The following is an 18,430-nucleotide window of genomic DNA, read 5'->3' as shown; positions in this document are numbered from 1 at the left end:
CTTCCAAACCTCTTCTAGGTGGCCACCCTGGTGTAAAGCATCAATTAGTCCTATTCCTATTACATCTTCAGCACATACTCACGCACACAGGATTCCCTAGCAGCCTAGCAGAGGAGGCATTCCAGACTCAATTTTTTATAAAATCTCAAATAGGAGAGAAATTTCTGGAATCTCTTAGGTCACTCAGTAACAGCCTTTACTGCCACCTGCAAAGCCCTGGTGCTAACTTTGAGTTTTTCTGCTCCTACTCTGACATATCCATGACACAACACTGCCAATAATATTCTCCCTGCTTTTTAAACTGAGGAATCGTAACTTACCTCAGGCAGGAAAAAAGGGTCACTTTGGACGAGGAGCACTGCTAATTCCTCCTGGTTAAGTCCAAAAAGCTCATGATTTTTCAGGACTTTGGAGTTCTCTTCTGAGAGAACTTCATGAGAATATTTGCATAAATTCCTGGAAGAAAATACAACAATTCTCAGTGTTTTACAGAAGAAAAAGAAATCATCCATAAAACTTACAGTTAGCAAAGATAAATACCCATATCCTTTGATAGCTTACACAAGTTGGTTCTGCTTAAAGAATAAACTTTAAAAAGAAATTTATGAAACAGCTTGATGGGGTGTGTGGTGTATTTTCTTCACAAATTATATACATACACACACATACCCAATGTTAAATTATTACATTACTTCTTTAAACAGTATCTCCCCTGGTATACATTAAATTATAATTTGTGTATAGCTCAGAAAGGTGGAAGAGGAAAAAAATGATAAAGAAACCAAAACCAATCTGTTAGAAATGATTGCCCATTGAGAAACAAAGAACAAATTACTATAACACATCCATGGACTGAAAATAAAGTCAACAGGACAAGAGAATTCCATTTATCTAACATTTTAATTATATGAAATTGTTTGTTGCTATATCTCTTCTATGTCTTATATACCTACGTATATCTATATTTTCATGACTGCAAAGGAACGGAACAAGCTCTTAATCATATATTTCAAATAACTCTACAGAAAAAGATTTTTTTAAATCCCCTTCACTTTAAGACATTAATGATTTAGGTCAACCCTGTCCAAAAGGACTTTCTGTGATGATACAATTGTTGTATAATCTGAGCTTTCCAATACTAAAGCCATATATGGCAACCAGGCATTTGGTATAATCACATTGAAATCTGAAAAGTACTGATTCACTGTTCCCCAATGTTCATCGCAGCACTCTTTACAATAGCCAAGAGTTGGAACCAGCCCAAATGTCCATCATCGGATGAGTGGTTAAGGAAAATGTGGTATATCTACACAATGGAATACTACTCAGCTATAAAAACGAATGAAATACTGCCATTTGCAACAACATGGAGGGACCTTCAGAGAATTATATTAAGTGAAACGAGTCAGGCACAGAAAGAGAAATACCACATGTTCTCACTTATTGGTGGGAGCTAAAAATTAATATATAAATTCACACACACACACACACACACACACACACACACACACACACACACACACACACACACACACCAAAAAAAAAAAAAAAACTGGGGAGGTGGGGAAGATATAACAACCACAATTACTTGAAGTTGATACGACAAGCAAACAGAAAGGACATTGTTGGGGGGGAGGGAGGAGAGGCAGGAGGGAGGGAGGTTTTGGTAAGGGGCAACAATAATCAACCACAATGTATATCGACAAAATAAAAGTTAAAAAAAAAAAAAAAGTACTGATTCAGTTTATAGAGAAACCCTAATACCACTGATGCTTTCATTAGACAAACATAATTTGACAGTCATTAATGTCCTCATAACAAACCCATTCCAGGTTTTAACTTACATATTTTATATATGATATTGTCAAAGTCCTTAGATTTGTGGTTTTAACAGTTATTAATATGAGGGCATATTAATATTTCCTAGTTTGTACAACCATTATCAAGTTGTTAGGTAGCTAGGTAATGACGAGATTTTTACTATATACTGCAGCTATCATTACCTTTGTGTAAATAACCTTTCTTCTCTTACATTATTTTCCTGAGATTTATTTCTTTGGTAGTATCGCCTCAAAGGACACAATAATTTTCTTGGCAGCTTGTGTTTCATTTTGATCTACTGCTCTCCAGAAAACAAACCAGAAATCTGGGAATGTGTCCACTTCCCTACACGCACATTAACATTGAATTTTGTCACTTTTTTTACTTGAATAGGTATGTAATAGACTTATACTTGTATGAGTTCATGTTTTTATTACTAGCAACACTGAAATAGTCCCAAATGTTGGCTTGATGCTTGTATTTCCTCTTATTTATACTATTTGTTCATATCCTTTAACTGTTTAAATAGTGGAGAATGGGTACTGACCTGCAGATTTGCAATTGTTCTTTATATTTTTAATATTAATCTTTACCAGCCTTGCTTATTTCAAGTAGTTATGCGTTTTCCCTTTTATCAAGAATTGATTAAGGTCACTGTTGCTGAATTTTTATATGATCAGGTCCTTCCAATTCACCATTCATAATTTAGGCTACTGCTTTAATACTTGCAAAATTAATTCATCCAGGGCCGAGCCCGTGGCGCACTCGGGAGAGTGCGGAGCTGGGAGCGCAGCGACGCTCCCGCCGCGGGTTCGGATCCTATATAGGAATGGCTGGTGCACTCACTGGCTGAGGGCCGGTCACAAAAAAAGACCAAAAAAAGGGCCGGCCCGTGGCTCACTCGGGAGAGTGTGGTGCTGATAACACCAAGGCCACGGGTTCGGATCCCATATAGGGATGGCCGGTTGCTCACTGGGTGAGCGTGGTACTGACAACACCAAGTCAAGGGTTAAGATCCCCTTACAGGTCATCTTTTTAAAAAAAAAAAAAAAAGACCAAAAAAAGAAAAAAAAAAAAATTAATTCATCCACCACAGCTGGATAACTATAACATACCATTTTGTTTCATTTTTAAAAGAGATATTTTCAACATTAATTCTTTAAAACATGTGGAGCTTATTATGACAAATGATGTCAGAGAAAGACATAAGTGTTTTATGTCACCTTTTCTCAATAACATTTTTGTTATCCTAGACTATTGTATGTTAACCTTTTACCAAGCTTAGAACTATTGGAATCCCTATTGTGTTTTTATCAATCTACTGTTCTGCTTTGAATCCAATACGATATAATTTAAATGTCATATTTTATATATCAACAGAGTAATTTATTATATCACTGGCATGCTCCTTTTCAAGAAACTCTTAAGGGTGCTTAACTATTATTTTTCTCTATAGAAATTTTATTAGGGTTTTGTCAAATTCCATAAAATAGCATATTGGGAATCTTATTTCTAACCCTATAAATTAGATTGGATATTAAGAACAGCAGTCCACCTTATTGGTCATTTTGTTTTCCACGGCCTGAAAATATGAAATGGAAAATTCCAGAAAAAAACAATTCATAAATTTTAAATAGTGCAGTTCTGAGTAGCATGATGAGAGCTTGCGCCATCCTTCTCTGCTCCACCCAGGATGTGAATCAGCCCTTTTCCAGGGCCTCCACTGTAGATGCTGCCTGTTCACTAGTCACGTAGTAGCTGGCTCAGTTATCAGCTTAACTATTGCAGCATCGCAGTGCTGGTGTTTAAGTCACCCTTATTTAACAACAGCCCCAAAGCACAAGAGTAGTGATGCTGGCAATTCTGACTTTATTAGTTAAAGTAATTTCCTTTAACTAATAAAGTGAAAATTCTCGACTTGATAAGGAAAGAAAAAAATCATACGCTGAGGTTGCTAAGATCTACTCTAAGAACAAATCTCCCATCCATGAAATTGGGAAGAAAAAAGAAATTTGTGCTAGTTTTGCTTTCACACCTCACACTGTAAAAGTTGCAGCCACAGAGCATGATGGTAAGTGCTTAGTGAAGACGGAAAAGGCATCAAAGGTGCAGTGGGAACAGGAACAGAAACGTGTTCCCATGGATGGCAACTGGGTTCGGTGATATCTGTGGTTTCAGGAATCCACTGGGGGTCTTGGAACTCACCCCACTTGGATAAGGGGGGACCCACTGTATGTCATCTTAACTACACTAAATCTATTCTGGAACAGAAAATATCTGTCCATTTATTCAAGTCTGGTTCTGTTTTTCCTATTGTGAATGAAATTTTTTCTTTTAATAGTTTCCCTTCATTTCCCAAGTATTAAATATTATTTGTTGCCACTATTATTTTGTAGTTGTTTGTCACCGGTGAACAGACACGCAAAATGATCTTATTGAAACTGATGATTTTTTAAAAATGTGAACATCTAGGTAAAAGTTATTCTCTAAGAATTAACCAAATGCTGTTACCTATGTATAAAACGTTTCTGAAACTTTCTGGATTGCCTTCAGATCTAGCAGTGGAATCTCAGAAGAAAAAAATCACAGACTCAACAACCCTGTCAGCCAGTGGCCAAGGCCTTGAAACCTGGCCAGCCTTCCCAGGCACCTTGCTTCTTGGAGAAATCAAGGGCAACTGGTTAGGCTCTGGCCACAGCCTCTATCCCAGCTGTTTGCCCTGGCGGGCCTCTCGTTGCTCCCCCCTCCAACACCCCCACCCCGCCGCCCCCAAGGTGATCCTGACTTTTATCCTGTTTCTGGTGCTCCTTGATAAGGCTGAACTCAGCTCTCTGCTCACTTTTGGGTTCTGCACTGCAGTTTCAGATAACTGCTTCCTACCGTCCCCAACCATCCAGAACCCTGAGCAACTGGGCTAAGACTCCACCTTATCAAGGGGGAGAATCTTCTAAAGGTAATCTCCTCCAGCCTCCAACCCAAAGCAGAAATCCCTTCTATCACTGCTTGACCAGATAGATGTGTGTGTGCCTCATCACCTCATAAGGCATCGCCCTCCATTGTTTCCAAGGCCATTGCCATCCATGTTCTTCTTGATATTGAGCTGGAAATGACCTTGCCAAAACACCCCACCGCTGGACAGTTTCTGCCCTCTCACTGAGACATTTGACAACTGTTAGTCAGAATTTAGAATCTTTGCTTTCACTTTAGCTCCTGTCCAAACATCCTGAACATGGAGCCAAGTGTATAGCACCTCAGTAGGTCACAGCGAGTCTCAGGATTGGTCCTGCCTGTCCTGTACAGGCCATGTCCTAGCTGAGGGGTATGACACTCCCAAGGTTTCTGAAATCAGTACTTCCGCTAAATAACTAAAGGCAGCCAGGTAGCCTAATGGGGACCCCTCTGCCCAGATCCCCGAGTGTCCAGGCTTTTCCAAGCCCACCCAGGCTACTCATGCCTGGAGGAAGAGTCCCACCTGGCACACGCTAGGCTGGCTGGGGTCCCTGATACTGCCATCTGAGAGCCTGGTTTTACTTCTTGTTTCTCATCTCCACCCTCAGGCAAACTACTTATTCCTCTAGATTCTGTGATACTCACCTTGAACCCAGCTTCAATCTGTAACATCAACGTCTAGCCTTGATCTGGCCTGCAGCCCCTTCCCTCACAGGCCATGGTCCATTTCCCCACATTCCTTAGACTTCTCTCATTCCCTCTTAGAGGCTTTATCTTTGCCCTAATTTCAGCATATTGACCAGCCACGAAGGTGGGGCCCTTCTCCTCTTCTATATGGGGAGAAGTACAGAACTAACATTTATTTATTACGCATAGTAACTAAGTGACAGGAACTTTACATTAGTTATTTAATTTAGTAGTCATGATAATCCCACTTTGAAACAGAGGCCTGATAAAATGAGAAGTTAAAAGTGACTCATCTAGGAGGAAGATCTGATCAATGAACACAGATCTCAAAGAACACGCAAAAACCTAATCAGGAAAAACAAACAAAAACAGACAGATCTGAAACTTTTCCAAACCAAAATGGAAAAAAAAAAAAAGAGCCATTCTGGACTATATTAAGCCATTACTTAAAAGAAAGTGAGCCGAGATACTGGGTACCGTTCAAGCTTTATTAAAGGAAAAGAATCTGCTGGGCTGTGCTCAAAGTGGGGAACAGCCCGGGGCTGCCCTGAAAAGAGGGGACAGCACCAGGTGTGGGGGTGGTGGAGCTTATATAGTGTGCCAAGGGCTGGCTGATACCATCAAGGAGAGGCATTATGCTAATGTGGATCAGGGTGGAGAACTGTGTCCTTGCGGAAGCAAAAGGGGTTTCTGTTTAAGTCAGGAGGCTTCTCGTAAAGGGAAGGGGAAGGGAAGGGGAGGAGGGCAGCGCCGTTTTGTACTTGGGCTTGTCTAAAGTGGTGCTGGTTATGTTGCGGATCTGTTATTACTAAATGGCAAATTCAGAGCAGAGTGCAAGCAGAGAGAATGGGCATAAATCATATAAAGAGTGTAGTAGGGACACAATAAATAATAGAAACTATTTGTTATGATTAGCACTGAAGAGCAAAGCTCAGCAGACCGGTCACGATTAGAGTTGGATGGAGGTCAGGATTAGATTTAAAGTAGCAGAAGCTTCCTCCCCACTTTTTTCTGATCTTTCTATCTCAGCTCCAGGTGCTAGTAGGCGTAAGCCAGGAAATAGTATGAACATCTCCCATGGCCTCTTGGGGTTCCCTAAGCTAGTGGGTTCTCAAAGTGTGGCCTGGGCCCAGCCCAGCATTGTCAGCATAACATAGGAGGTTGTCAGAAATGCAAATTCTTGGGCCCGATCCCAGACCTACTGGGTGATTCTCAAACTTTTAGCATGCATCAGAACCAGCTAGAGGATTTGTTAGAACATGAGTACTGGGCCCCAGCCCCAGAGTTTCTGGATCAGTAGATTCAGGGGGCCTCAAGAATGTGCATTTCTAACAAGCTCCCAAGGAATGTTGACAATACTGGTCCTAGAAGCACACTTGGAGTATCGAGGCTCAAGGCTATCTCCCCTACAAAGGACAATGAGTCTTGCAGGTTGTTTAGAAGCCACTGTAACTCCCCGCTTCCCAGTACAAAAAAGAGCTTGCCTACAAACCATTATGAATTGCCCAGGACAAAACAAGTGTTTGCAGAATGCTGCCTACATTTGGAGCAGATAAACTTTCAACAAACAGCTCAAGTTGAAATAGGAGATGATAACTTTTTTAAAAAAGAGCAAAAATGGCCTTGAAAGAGGCAGAAGTGTCTTTCTTTCAGGAATCTCAAGCCAAAAGCCTAAAAACAAATGACCTTTTCCCTTTTCTCTTCCAGTCATAGAACAATAAAATGTTATTTTAACCCAGGCAGTAAGTGTTCTTTCCCACCAAGGGTGCGGTCTAAACAGCTATCCTGCACAGTGGTTCTTATCCCTGGCTACACAACAATCCACTGGGCAGTGTTTAAAAATACCTAAACCTGGGCCACACCCTCAGGGATTGGTTTTATTTGACTGAGGTGGGACCCTAGGAGATTCTACTGTGCCCTGAGGGCTGAGAATCTCAAGTTGGGCTAGTCAGATTTGATTCTAGTTTAGGTCTGAACTGAGTGCTTGCAAGTCACTAAACAGAGCCAGATCTCAGCTCAACAGCCAGGCCAAAGAGAAAGAAGATAATAACCTGAGAGTTTTTTTTGCCAGTAATTTGTATCAAAATATCCCTTCCCTTCTGCCCCTCACCTCCTCTGCTCCCCAACAACTCATGGGGTTGATAAGAACAAAGAGGTAGTTGATTTGTATAGAAAACAGGAAATAGCTCACCAGCAACATAAGCCAAGTAAAAAAGGAACTAGGATGTATGAAAGATAAAATCTACAGAACACTGGTCTAAAGAATAAATGTCGTAAATCAGAAACAACCTGAATGAAATACTATTTTAAAGCCACAAGAATCCTATTCTCTGTATGTTTGTTCTTCTGATGCTCAAGATTAAAATGCCATGTTATCAGAGGGTAGGGATGTGTCACTGTATCTGGACCCCCTACTAAGATGGGAAAGAAAACAGAGTAGACCAGTGGAGAGCACAGGAGCAGGGAACAAAGGATGGCGGAGGGGGGGGGCAGACAGAAAGGGTAGAGTTGAAAAATGGGCTTGCATTAACCACAGCTGGATTACCCGGAACACACTAGGCACCAGGAAGAGAACCCCAGGGGTCAGCTGCAACATGGTGAGCTGGAGGCTGAAGGTGGCTGCAGGCCTCAGCCTGCGGAGAGAAAGGCACGGAGAAGCCTGCCAGACTCTGGGCAGCAGAGGGCAACATGAGGGGACCAGGTCCACTTGGCAGGGGCAAGTGGGGGGGCCAAGCATCTGTGCACATTTTACCCTTGCATACCAAGAGTGGAACACACAGTGCTGGTGCCACCAAAAAATCATCTCTCTGTGTACAATCTCCCCAATCTTGATTTATTTCTCTAGCTCCTAAGGCAATGCTTCACAAACTTTGTTGGCCATTAAAATCACTCAGGAACTTTTTAAAATCCCAATGCCCAATTCATACCCTAATTAAATCAGAATGTCTAGTGCAGGAGCTGGACATCGATATTTTTTTAGATTCCCCAAGTGATTCCAATGTGCAGCAAAGTTGGGAAACACTGTCCTAAGTCCATATCCGGACTGAGAAAAAGTGTAGGAAGTGAAGAGAGTCAAAGGGAGGAGGTGGTGGTGGAACTGCCAAAACCTTGATGATTAGAGAAAGTAGGTCACACAAGCCTCCTAATAGATCTGCAACATATTTATGTATTAAATTTTTTTATCTAAAAAAGTAGAAAATTATTGCCTAGGCTGAAAGGGCTGATAGAGTAGGGGAATTAACTGTTTAACCAAGAAGACACAAGAGAACTTTTAGGGCTGATAAAAATTGGTATATCTTGACAGTGGTAATGGTTACATGGGTGTATCCATTTGTCAAAACTCTTTAAACTGTACACTTTAAATAAGCATATTTTATTGTATGTGAATCATACCTCAATAAAGTTAACTTAAAATTTTTTTAAGGTAAAAAATTAGTAAAGATTTAATATACAAATTAAGAGTTGTTGGAGTTTGGATGCGTTGTCCCCTCCAAAACTCATGTGGAAATTTGATCTCCAATGTGGCTGTGTTGGAAACTGACTGAGTCATGGGGGCGGATCCCTCATGAATGGATTAATGCTCTCCCTGGGGGAGGAGGGGTCGTGAGTGAGTTCTCACTCTGTTAGTTCCTGTGAGAGCTCCTTGCTTAAAAAAACCCTGGCACCTTCTCTCTCTCTTTCTTCCTCTCACCATGTGATCTGCTTGTACCTGCTGGCTGCCTGCCGCTTTCCACCATGAATAGAAGCAGCCTGAGGCCCACGCCAGATGCAGCTGTCCCAGAATCCTAAGCCAAACAAACCTCTTTCCTTTATAAATTACCCAGTCTCAGGTGTTTCTGTTATAGCAACACATAACGGACTAAAACAGGAGTTGTACATCACAATTTTTATTATTTTTTTATTTTATTTTATTTTATTTTTTTAAAAATATTTCTAATTTATTTTTTTTTGTTGTTGTTGTTGTTGGTTTTTCGTGACAGGCACTCAGCCAGTGAGTGCACCGGTCATTCCTATATAGGATCCGAACCCGCGGCGGGAGCGTCGCGGCGCTCCCAGCGCCGCACTCTACCGAGTGCGCCACAGGCTCGGCCCTACATCACAATTTTTAGATAAATGTACACATATTAGGAGTACATGCTCAAAATGTTCTCTACAGACAGGGGTGAAGGATCAAAATTTTGGAAATTAGTTCCCTAGATGACCTCTCTTAACCTGATGCCATGAATTGATCTGAAACTAAGCTCTTCTCTGCATGGGAAAAAATTGAAAGATCACAAAATGGGTCTCTACTCTCCTCCCAACATGAGTCCAGCTTCCTGCTTCAATTTGGTTTTATTCTGACTGGACCTGAAATCCTAAGTCCTCTTGGAATCTTTTACTCCTTTTCCACCCCATCCTGGGGCCTCATCTATTCCAAAGTAGCCGGTAGGTAAAGATCACAGATAACCCGTTTTGTAAGTAAATATGGTCAGGAGTAGTACTCCATACAATTAGGAACCATTTTAGGGAAGGAAAACAAACCTACGGTAATTTCAAATGTTTCACTTTGCCGTCTCTACATTACATAAAAAGTAGAAAATATTTTATCGGATGCTTATTTATCACTATTTACATTTTATCATGGTTAAGTATCACATGTTATTAAGTTTCTTAGCTTAATTTCTGCAGAAAACTGCAGATGTTGAAAGTCAAATTTCTTCATATTAAAATCAAAAAATGAAACAAATCTGAAAAGAGAATAAAAATTTCCAAGTGACTCTTATGGGATGCACCCCATTGTGTCATGATTTAAGAAAACAGCATATCTCTACAGCCACCAGCCTGACTACGTACGTGACTCCACGGACAGAGCACAACTGGTAACAGAAGGAACTTCCAGGAAGACTCCTCCTCTGGGGTAAATACACCCACACAAACAACATGGAACACATAAAAGTAAAAAGCAAATCTTGAAAACATTATGCTTAGGGGAAGAAGCAGACACAGAAAGGCAACATGTTGTATGATCCTATTTCTAGGAAATGTCCAGAATAGGCAAATCCATAGAGACAGAAAGTAAAGGTTGCCAGGGGCTGGGGAAGGGAGAGAATGAAGAGAGATTGCTGAGGGGTGTGGGGTTTCTTTTTCGGAGTGATGAAAATATTCTGGAATTCGATAGTGGTGATAATTGCACAACATCATGAATGTACTTATTTCCACTGAATTGTATAATTTAAAACGTTTTTAGCCATTTTAAGAATGATAAAAACAAAATAAAAGCTATTACAAACAAGAATAGAGTGCTAAAATGATTAAAAAAGTAAAATGCAAATAAGAAGCAACTTCTAAGACACCTCATAAGACAAACTTAAAAAATGAGTAACATGGGGCCGACCCCGTGGCGCACTCGGGAGAGTGCGGCGGCTGCGCTCCCGTTGCGGGTTCGGATCCTATATAGAGATGGCCTGTGCGCTCACTGGCTGAGCGCGGTGCAGCCCGCCACAAAAAAGACAAAAAAAAAAATGAGTAACATGACTTTCCAAAGGGCTAGAGATGCAGAATATATAAAGAATTAAAACCACAATGAGATACAATTTCACATTTCTTGTATTGGCACAATTTTTAAAAGACTGATGACACCACTTGGCAAGGATATAAAAGCAAGGAAATGCTCATATTCTTCTGGTGGGAGGATAACCTGGCAAACACACTGTGGAAAACAAATTGCTATTATCTCTTAAAAGTTAGGATATGCATGGGAATTACACTACTAGATACCTAGGGAAACTCTTGTACATGTACACAAAGAAACATACACCAAAACGTTCAAGGCAGCATGGTTGAACAGCAAAAAATTTAAAACAATCTCAATTTTAATAATAAGAAAATTGACATGTAAATAAGGTACATTCATGCAAAAGATAGCCATACATTTCTATGAATCAGAGTACTCCCTCTAAATTTCGTGGGGCACTAAACAAGAGTAAAAATGGAAGCCCGTGTACGAATGTCTAAATATTTAACAATAATAAATCAAGCTATGAAACAGTTAAAATGTTTTTTCCTCCTATCCTAACAAATATACTTTCAAAATGACCAGGAAGGCCAAGTTTGAATTTAGAATTTTCGGACTCCTTGGAGTTCTTTGAAGGAATATATCAGAGTGGAGGAAGACAGTCCTGGCTCCCAGCTTCAGCCCACCACGTTTCTTCCCATCCCAGTCTGTGTCCCACACTGCTAGTGCCATCATACAGAGGCAATGGACAGTCTTCTCTCGGTATCAGTGGGGAATTGGTTCTAGGACTCCTGCGAACACCAAAACCTGCCACGCTCAAGTCCCTGATATAAAATGACGTAGTATTTGCATATAACCTACACACATCCCCCTATATATTTTAAGTCATCTCTAGATTATTTACAATAACCTAATACAATGTAAGTGCTAGGTAATAGTTGTTATACTGTATTACTTAGGGAATAATGACCAAAAAAAAGTCTGTACATGTTCAATACAGATGCAATCATCCACTCCCCACCCCCCATATTTTCGATCAGCAATTGTTTGAATCTGTGGATGTGGAACCCGGAAACGTGGATAGTCAACCACACATGCAAATTCCTTCCAAATGTAGGAAGTCCCAGGGAAGAAGCCCACACAGATCTCGGAAGTGGGCTTGTGAATTCCAGGGGCCCAGAACCCCAGAACACAGTATAGAACAGAGGTGGAGGCCACAGGTTCCAGATGGGCATAACTCCTTGGCCCCATGGACTCCTGGAAAAGTAGATAAGGATACAACTGGAGGAGGGCCAGAACCAAGATGTGTAAGGCCCAGGGCCCAGGGCAGAGTCTGTCTTGCCCAGGTCTCAAGGTGGTGCAGAAATGGAACCCTGAATATTAGGGGTGAGTCTCAGAAACATCATGTTGAGCAAACAAAAGCAAATAAAGTAAGTGTTTGCACCTTCATTATTGATATCATCTACAGGTTCACAAATTTGAAAACAGGCAAAACAACCTAAAGATTGCTTAAAAATACACAAATATGTAGAAAAATAATATATGTACAGGAAAAATAAACATGAAATACAAAACAGCATTTATCTCTAGTTACCATCTCTACGAAGAGAGAGATCATCAAAGCAGAGAATTTGGAGAGGTTTAACTGTGTAATATTCTATTTTTTAAGCTGATTTGTGGATACACAAATATTCATTGTATTCTTCATATATTTTTATAAAACTTAAATATCACATGATAGTGTTAAAATGAGTAAACTAGATGCTTATGTACCAACATGAATAGATACCCAAAATATAACATTGAGTGAAAATTCTAAAACACATAAACAGGGCTGGCCCATTAGCTCAGTTGGTTAGAGTGTGGTAACAACAAGGTCCAGGATTCGGTATTCAAAAAATAATCAATTAATCAATTTTTTTTTTTTTTTTTTTTTTTTTTTAAAGATGACCGGTAAGGGGATCTTAACCCTTGACTTGGTGTTGTCAGCACCACACTCAGCCAGTGAGCGAACCGGCCATCCGTATATGGGAACCGAACCCGGGGCCTTGGTGTTATCAGCACCGCACTCTACCGAGTGAGCCACGGGCCGGCCCCATTAATCAATTTTTTTGAAAAGATGATCTTTACAAAACACATAAAACAATACTATATTTTGTATATAGATACAAATTGCACAAGAGGAAATTATGAAATCATGGAAGGGCAGCATACAGAACAAAATCATGACTGAGGTTGTTTCTGGGAAGAAAGGGGAACGAGACTGGGGAAGAAAAAAATATATATTAGGCCTGTTATGATTTTTAAATTTTATTTTAAAAGATACGGAGCAAAAATGAAAATTGTAAACATTTACTCATCCTGGGAGGTGAGTCACCAGCCTATTATATTTTATATCCTATTATGTAATAATTTGTTATATATTCAGAATATATATACTCAGATGCTTGTGATTTTATTTTTTGTGCTTTTCAGTATTTTTTTTTTCTATTTATGAAATAGTCAACCAGTCCGCTCTCCACTCAAAGTTTCAATTAACACTAACCAAAAGGGAAACGCGTACAAACAGGAAAAGGCCCAAAGGAAATACCCACACTGGCAGAAACCACAAAGCAAGTTGCAGACAGCCAGCCTGCTTTAAACAGTTAAACAGAAATCATGCTTGAAAAAAAAATAAATAACTTGAATTAATGAAATAATACCCTTCATACAGCACCTAGACAATGAAGTAGATAGTTAAGTCATGCAGATCTGGATTCAAACATCAACTCTGCCAGCTACCAGCTACGTGAACTTGAGTCCATTTCTAGAGCTTACAATATCTACCTCAGGGGCTGTGGTAAAGACTAACTTGGGTATCATTTCTAACGTGCTTATCCTAGTGCATGGTATGTAGTTATTTGTTCAATAAATTGTAGGTACTCTTTGTGTCAGAACTGGGATTAGAACTCCATTGTGTGTGCATACATTTCAGCAAAACAAATAGAAATATTCAAACTGATGCACCAAAAAAAAAAAACAAAAAAAAACCACTTATCCAACACCAAAGCAAGCTCTGTTGTTGACTAAAATGTATATCTAAAGGCACGGCAAAAGGAAGGACAGGAACCGCAACAGAGATAGGAGAAATCCCATCTATACACAATAGTACTACAGAGAAAATTTTATAAGTCCAGAAAAATGCAAATCATCCCCAGGTAAACAGAACAATTTACTAAACTGAATGGTAACCTCAACATGGGTATTAATAGGTTAACAGACCCCATTAACCAGTACTCCACAAAGAAAGTCCTTAGACACAAGTGTCAAGTTTTGGAAGGCAAAAAGTTTTATAAATTGCTAAGGGGAGAATTTTTTTTTGGTGACTGGATGGTGCGGGGATCTGAACCCTTCACCTTGGTGTCATCAGCACCACACTCTCCCAAGTGAGCTAAACATCAACAGCCAGCCCAGGAGAATATTTAAAAAGAATACTTGGGGGGATGTGGGGAAAACATGTATTCTAGGCTCTGAGAAAAAAAAAAAGAATTCTCCCAGATGTCCTTTTTTGAATACTATATACATTAATGGATTAAAAGTTTGTAATTCCCACATTTGAAAGTGATGTAAAAGGAAATTTAAAATATGGCTAAACCAACAAATGTAAAAAATAAGATTTCATCACTCCACTAAAACAGAAAAACAAAACAAACAAAAAAAAACTTTCATAAATTCTCCAGAGGGTCCATCTAAACTTGCAAAGACCTAATAACACTTATATTATAGATACTCTTAAAATATAGAAAAGTGCAGGTTAACAACTCAATTTATGAGTTTAAAATGGTTTTGATGTTCAAACCAAGCAAAAAAATACCATAATATTTACAAATTATTATTACTAAATAATATTTAGTAAATAATATTTACTAAAATTTCTAAACTGTATTGTGTGCAATAAATTGAAAGTTTCTAAATCCACTGAATATGTAACATATTGAACCAGTTACGGATTGTGCCCGCACAGGTTTTTTCCTGAAAATACAACTTGAATTTATTAGACAATCAGGAAAATTTGAATATCGATTACAATTAGATTATATTAATATTGTAATTTTTCTAAAAATGTCATCACTGTACTGTGGTTAACAGTCTTTATCTTTTAGAGATACTAAAGTACTTTTGAAGCAAATGATCGCTGGGATTTGCTTCAGGATAACCCATTGGAGCTGGGAACAGGGATGCAAAGGGGAGAATAAATGAAATGAGATTGGCCATATTTTGAAAATTGCTGAAGTGAAATGATGGGTACATGGGGTTCATCACTCTCTTTTCTCTAAGTTGGAGTATGTTGAAAATATCCATAGTAAAAAATTAAAAGATGAGAAGTATATGTGTTTAAAACTAAAAATCATCACGAGCTGGTGAGGAATTTTTTCATACTAGAACAGATAACAGAAAAAAGATAACAAAGCCTCCCGACCCTGTTATTCAGGAAAGTGCTGGAATGTGCGAGAATGTCTCTTCCCTTAACTATATCCTCCGTCCTGTTCTGTCTCCTCTTTACTCTTTTCTTCAGGTGACTTAGAGGACTCCCTCTATACACATAACTTAGGGCAACTGAGAAATAGACTTTCAAATTGTTGCCTCACAACATATTAAATAAATAAATACTTAAATAAGGGAGCACATTCAAGTACTTTTTAAAAATTTGGCAGTGAGCTGAAAGGGATTTTGTTTTTGCTCTAAACAAATAAGTTTAAAAGATATCTCATCTACTTCATCCATCTAAAACACCCGTCCTTTGTATGTTTCATTACACATACACTGGGGATGGGAGAAAGACGAGCGCTTTTTGCTAATAAGTGCCTGATCAGGTTGGATGACCGCCATTTTGCACACAGGTGTGACTTCAGAGTTTTCAAGGACGGGCAAAGTGTGAAAAGTTGAGAAAATAATGTCGAGAAAAATAACTTGAGCACAAGCACATAGGTAAAGAGAAGATGGGGGGAAAGACTATGGCCAGAGAGAGCCATTCATTAATTCAACATGGCATTCACCCAGAAGCGAGATGGGGAGAAGGGACAGGACGGGAAGGGAAGGACTGGTCACGAGAAAGATCTGGGGATGAAAGGATCTTGGAGGAGGAGACGCATTAAGCAACTGGGGGAAATGGGCCGGGCTGGGTGAGCGTGGGTGCCCGCGGCCCCGCTGCAGAGATTTTTGCTGTGAGAATTACAAGTAACAATTCAGTATGGGAGCTATTCTGGCTCATGAATCTGAATTACTTGGACTAGTGAAAGAGGGATCTGAACCTGTGACATTTGTGTAATATGGCTGCGCTCTAACCAACTGAGCTAACCAGGCAGCCCTGAAGAAAATTAAAAAAGCAATACATGCATTCTCGAATGTCTGGTGCATGTGACGGGATTTAACAGAAACTGGGGGAAATGTCAGAAACCCTGCGTGCTGGGGGTGGGGTGGAGATGAAGAGACTGCCAGGCATGGGCAGGACACCCAGGGACGGCTGAACACTCAGAACACCCTGGGTGCTCGGGTCCAGCGCTCCTGAGACACCGAACAGCCGCCGGGGGACGAGGAGCCTGGAGTCGGTGGCAAGGCCCGGGCAGCGGATGTGCACGTGTTCGGAAGCCATCTCGGTAGATGTGACAGCTGAACCCAAAGGACTGAGCTCTCTTAGGTTAGAGACTTGGAAGACAATTAAGTCGAAAGGCTTAAACCCAGACCTTGGGGTACACCTGTACTTAGGAGGGGGAGGGAAGAGCAAATGGAAACCCCGAAGCAGCTGCCTGAGAGGTCGCACTATTTCAAACCGATTAAGAGAGTGTCCCAAGAGGGGTGGTCAGCGGTGCGGGCCACCGCGGAGACACCACGGGGAAGGAGCTCCGCGAGCGGCCACGACGTCTTCGGTAACCGCGAAGACCATTCCGGTGACGGGGTGCGGACTGGCGCCAGATGCCATTAAAGTGGTGACCAGGGGGGATGCCGGCGGCTGGGAACCGACGGCCAAGCGGAGACCGCAGCTCGCCGCCGTGGGGACGGACCCGGTGCAGAGCGCGGCTGCGGTGCTGGGAAGACCGCGACACGTCTAAGGACCAAGGCAGCAGAGAGGGACAGACTCGAGACACCAGAGAGTGGCGGGACTTCCCTTCGTTCCCAAACCTGTCTCCAAGTTCCCTAGGCCCTGGCTTGCCCAGAAGTACTTAATTCTTGGGATTCTAATGGGCGGGGGGGGGGGGTGAAGGTTGAGCCCAGTCTCGGCCGGGCAGTGTCGCCTTAGCCACGTTCGAGGACAGGTCTGGCGGAGCTAGAGGGAAGGGGACGGCAATGGTAGAAGCCCGGGCCCAGCAGGGGCGGTCCGAGGGGAGCAGAGCAGTGAGCGGCTGGAGCAAAAGGCTGTCCCCTCCCGGACCGGGACCGCCGGGGACCGCCCCTCCCTCCTGGTGCACTCACCGCTCCGACTGCGAATAGTTGCACCGGCCCAGCAGGTTGAGCTTGCAGAGGTGGAGGTTTCCGCAAGTTTTCTGGCAGTACTTGCGACGGCAGACTCGGGCTCGAGTGGTGGCCACCACCGACCGGGTGACCCCGGTCGTGCTGCCGGTCTCCAACAGCACGAAGCGGTCGGGCCCGGCCACCTCCAGCACCTCGCAGAGCTCGTCCTTGGAGAGGGCGATCTTGTCGAGCAGCGCGTCCAAGGCCATGCGGCCCCTGTGGGCGCACAGGATCTTGGTGATGAAGCAGCACACCTCCGGGTCCGCCATGGCGCGCTCCGAGGAGAATCGAAACTTAAAGTGTCCGGGCGCGGCGCGGGCGGGCGGTGCTCCGGATGGGCGCGCCCTGGTGGAGCGAGCGCGCGCTCCCTGCCGCCGCCGTTAGCAGAGCCCAGCGGTTTCGGTTTCCCTCTCGGGTCGAGAGGCCAAATCTCCCGGGCGGGGTCCCTGTGTCCGCTTTCAAGTCAGCCGCGAGGGCAGCCGAGTGGAAGGAAAGTGCAGGAGCGCGGCCTCCCTGTGCCGGCGGCCCCTCTCGGTCTCGGCTCCTCGGCTGGGCACCGCGAGGCTTCCTCGGAGAGAAGAGGAACTAAAACTGAGGTCCGGGCGCTGGTGCAGCCTTTATACGCCCGCGGGAGGGGCGAATGACGCGCGCCTGGGGGCCCTCTCGAGGAGCCTCCAGTCCCACCCATTCCCGGAAAGGCCGGAGCCCCGTGAGCGCTTCCTCCGAGCAGGGCGCTCTGCCTCCGCGGTTCGAGAATTTTCGCAACAACTGCACTAGTTGCATGTTGTTATCCTCTGTACTTGCGGAAGTAATGTGAGCGCCCGGTTGCCGCTGAGCTTCCCCTAATCTGGTCCCCGGGTCCCAGGTCGCGGTCCGCCCGGGCCAGGACCGACGTGCACTTTCTCCACACCACCGAGCCTTCTCAGTGAACCGCGGTGATCACTCTTTTTTTTTTTTTTTGCCTTCTCACCAGCTTTTTTAAAAACCACC

General features: G+C 42.3%; 1 protein-coding gene across 3 annotated transcripts in view; it reads right to left on the bottom strand.

The window, feature by feature from the left end:
- Positions 1-18,126, bottom strand: part of ZC3HAV1 (zinc finger CCCH-type containing, antiviral 1) — a 54,717-nt gene extending 36,591 nt beyond the window's left edge. The window contains exons 1-2 of one of the 3 annotated variants that reach the window (XM_063099231.1): positions 17,402-18,126; positions 321-456 (exon numbers count right to left, since the gene is read on the bottom strand). In XM_063099231.1, the coding sequence (XP_062955301.1) occupies positions 321-456; positions 17,402-17,709 (444 nt within the window). In that variant the 5' untranslated portion in view covers positions 17,710-18,126. The remainder of the gene's footprint in view (positions 1-320; positions 457-17,401) is intronic. The other 2 variants (XM_063099229.1, XM_063099230.1) reach the window with 2 other exon arrangements.
- Between the last annotated feature and the right edge of the window lie 304 nt (positions 18,127-18,430).

Source organism: Cynocephalus volans, chromosome 6 (assembly GCF_027409185.1).
Source record: "Cynocephalus volans isolate mCynVol1 chromosome 6, mCynVol1.pri, whole genome shotgun sequence".
Classification (NCBI taxonomy): Eukaryota; Metazoa; Chordata; class Mammalia; order Dermoptera; family Cynocephalidae; genus Cynocephalus; species Cynocephalus volans.
Note: the sequence above shows the minus strand (reverse complement) of the source record. Positions and strands in the feature narration are given on the sequence as shown.